The sequence below is a fragment of the Gekko japonicus genome, unplaced genomic scaffold (assembly GCF_001447785.1).
Source record: "Gekko japonicus isolate JY-2015 unplaced genomic scaffold, Gekko_japonicus_V1.1 scaffold4228, whole genome shotgun sequence".
Classification (NCBI taxonomy): Eukaryota; Metazoa; Chordata; class Lepidosauria; order Squamata; family Gekkonidae; genus Gekko; species Gekko japonicus.
The window spans coordinates 35,810-38,028 of NW_015160352.1; the positions used below are offsets into that span (position 1 = coordinate 35,810).

General features: G+C 53.7%; 1 protein-coding gene across 1 annotated transcript in view; it reads right to left on the reverse strand.

Moving 5' to 3' along the window:
* The window catches only part of LOC107115657 (nuclear pore complex protein Nup54-like), a 1,867-nt gene extending 213 nt beyond the window's left edge, over window positions 1–1,654 (reverse strand). The window contains 2 exon segments of the mRNA XM_015417414.1: window positions 5–254; window positions 579–1,654. Coding sequence (XP_015272900.1) covers window positions 5–254; window positions 579–1,654 — 1,326 coding nt within the window.
* Window positions 1,655–2,219: the final 565 nt, after the last annotated feature.

Genomic DNA, 2,219 nt, shown 5'->3' on the forward strand with positions numbered 1-2,219 from the left:
TCAGTTCGTTCAGTTGACCCTTGAACTGTGTGGGGGCGTTGAATTCACACTGAATCGTGTCCAGCTGCATGCGGAGCAGCTCCTCCTCGGCCTGGATGGTGTAGCCACTCTTCCTCTGGATCTCTTGCTTGATTAAAACCTGCAACGTTCTGTGTGAAAGGTCCATCAGCTTCCTCTTGTACTGGGCTATTTTGGCCATCGTAGTCATCTGGTTTTTCTGCAACTCACTGATGTCTTCTGATATTATGTCTAATGTGGTCTGATCAGGGGTCATTTCGTAGGAAAAGAGCTAGGGGAACTCATTAGCATACCTCATTAGCATATGCCACACCCCCTGATGTCAGGGGCCCGGCAGTGGACCTGCAAGGCCAGCGGGAGTGCGAGGAAGCCCCACCAGGGCCCTCCGAGTGCGAGGAAGCCCCACCAAGGCCCTCCCTGGCCCCAGGCACGCAGGGGTGGGGAGAGGTGGGGAGGAAGCAACTTACCCTCCCTCTTCTCCTGCCTCCTCCTGGCTGAATGAGGGCTGGAAGCAGGGCGGCTGGAAGCGTTCCCCCGCGTTCCCCCCCCGAAATGACCTCTGGGTCTGATGCTGTTTTGTCATCTGGTCTTGGACCTTCAGCCATCTCAAGAGCTCTTTGAAGCCCACCATCGGCACTGGAATCAGCTTCTCAGGATCTGGATTATCCACTTTGGCCTGTTCCCAGATGATAGGATCGACACCTGCAGGAGGATTCTGCAGCAGTTGCTTGACCTGGGCCGGGGAGAGTTCAGTCCTGGCCAGGGTGAGGGTCACACCAAGCTGCTGAAACTGGGTCTTGATGTTTGCTTGTTCAAAGTGAGTGTACAGGGTGGTGGCTGGGACTTGCCTCGAGGTCCCGTTTGGTGACCACTCAACCACATAGATGACAACCTCGGTCTGGTCGTCGGGCATTATCTTTACACCTTCGACATTGACAGTCAGCATCTGGTTGGAGCCCAGGATTTTGTGCAATGATTCCATGAGCTGCTGCTGCTGGCTTCGGATCTCTGCCTCCTTTTTGTTGAAGACCAGAGTGACCAAGCCATCCTCGTCCTTGTTGCTGGGCATGCAGCTGTAGCCCATGACCTTAAATCTGCAGAACGGGTTTTCCTGTGTGAACTCCACTGAGGCGCTGTTGCTATTGAAGTAGCCTTTGCCCGTGCCCCAAAATGCCTGCATCTGGTTCCACTTGGTCAGAATGGCATCCCGCTCATCTCCTAAGAGGGTGGGGGCAGACAAGGCACTGGCTGTGTTGATCAGCTGGTTGGACTGGGCGGGGGCTTGAGTGGGCTGGCTGAAAAGGCTGCTGAGGGTTGGCTGCTGCTGCTGTTGCTGCTAGGTGCTGAAGCCTCCAAAGCCCAACCCGGTTCCCAAACCAGTCCCAAGGCCAGTCCCGGTGCCTGCTGCAGTCCCAAAGCCGGTGCCGAATCCAAAACCTTTGTTCTGAGTAGCACCGAAGAGCCCAGGGGCGCTTGTGTTGGCAGGGGTAGAGAAGCTAAATGTCGGCCCGGCGGTGGTGGTCATCCCAAACCTGCCAAAGGCTCCCACATGGTTTGTGGTGGTTGCAGTGCTGGCGGCTGCTCCCACCCTAAGATCTTGTTCACACACACTGCTACCCAGAAGTGTATCCCTCATCCAGTATACGTATTCCTCATTTTTGCTACCCAGATGTTGAACTCAGCAATTATCCTTGTTAAATTGCATCTTGTTCACATCTGCCCACTTTCCCAGTTTGTTCATATCTTGTTGAATTCTACCTCTATCTTCTGGTGTGTTTGCTGCTCCTCCCAATTTAGAAGAAGAAGAGAAGAGATTGGATTTATACCCCGCCCTTCACTTGGAGTCTCAGAGCGGCTTACAAACTCCTTTCCCTTCCCCTCCCCACAACAGACACCCTGTGAGGTGGGTGGGGCTGGGAGAACTCTGACAGAAACTGCGCTTTTTCAAGGACAGCTGTGCCAGAGCTTGTGACTGACCCAAGGTCACATCAGCAGGTGCAAGTGGAGGAGTGGGGAATCAAACCCGGTTCTCCCAGATTAGAGTCCGCACACTTAACCACTACACCAAACTGGCTCTCAGTTTAGTGTAATCTGAAGAATTAATGAATAACCCCTCCACACCCTCATCCAGATCATTTATAAAAATAGTGAAAAGTACTGGGCACAGAACTTGTGGTGCCCCACTGGACACCTCCCCCCAT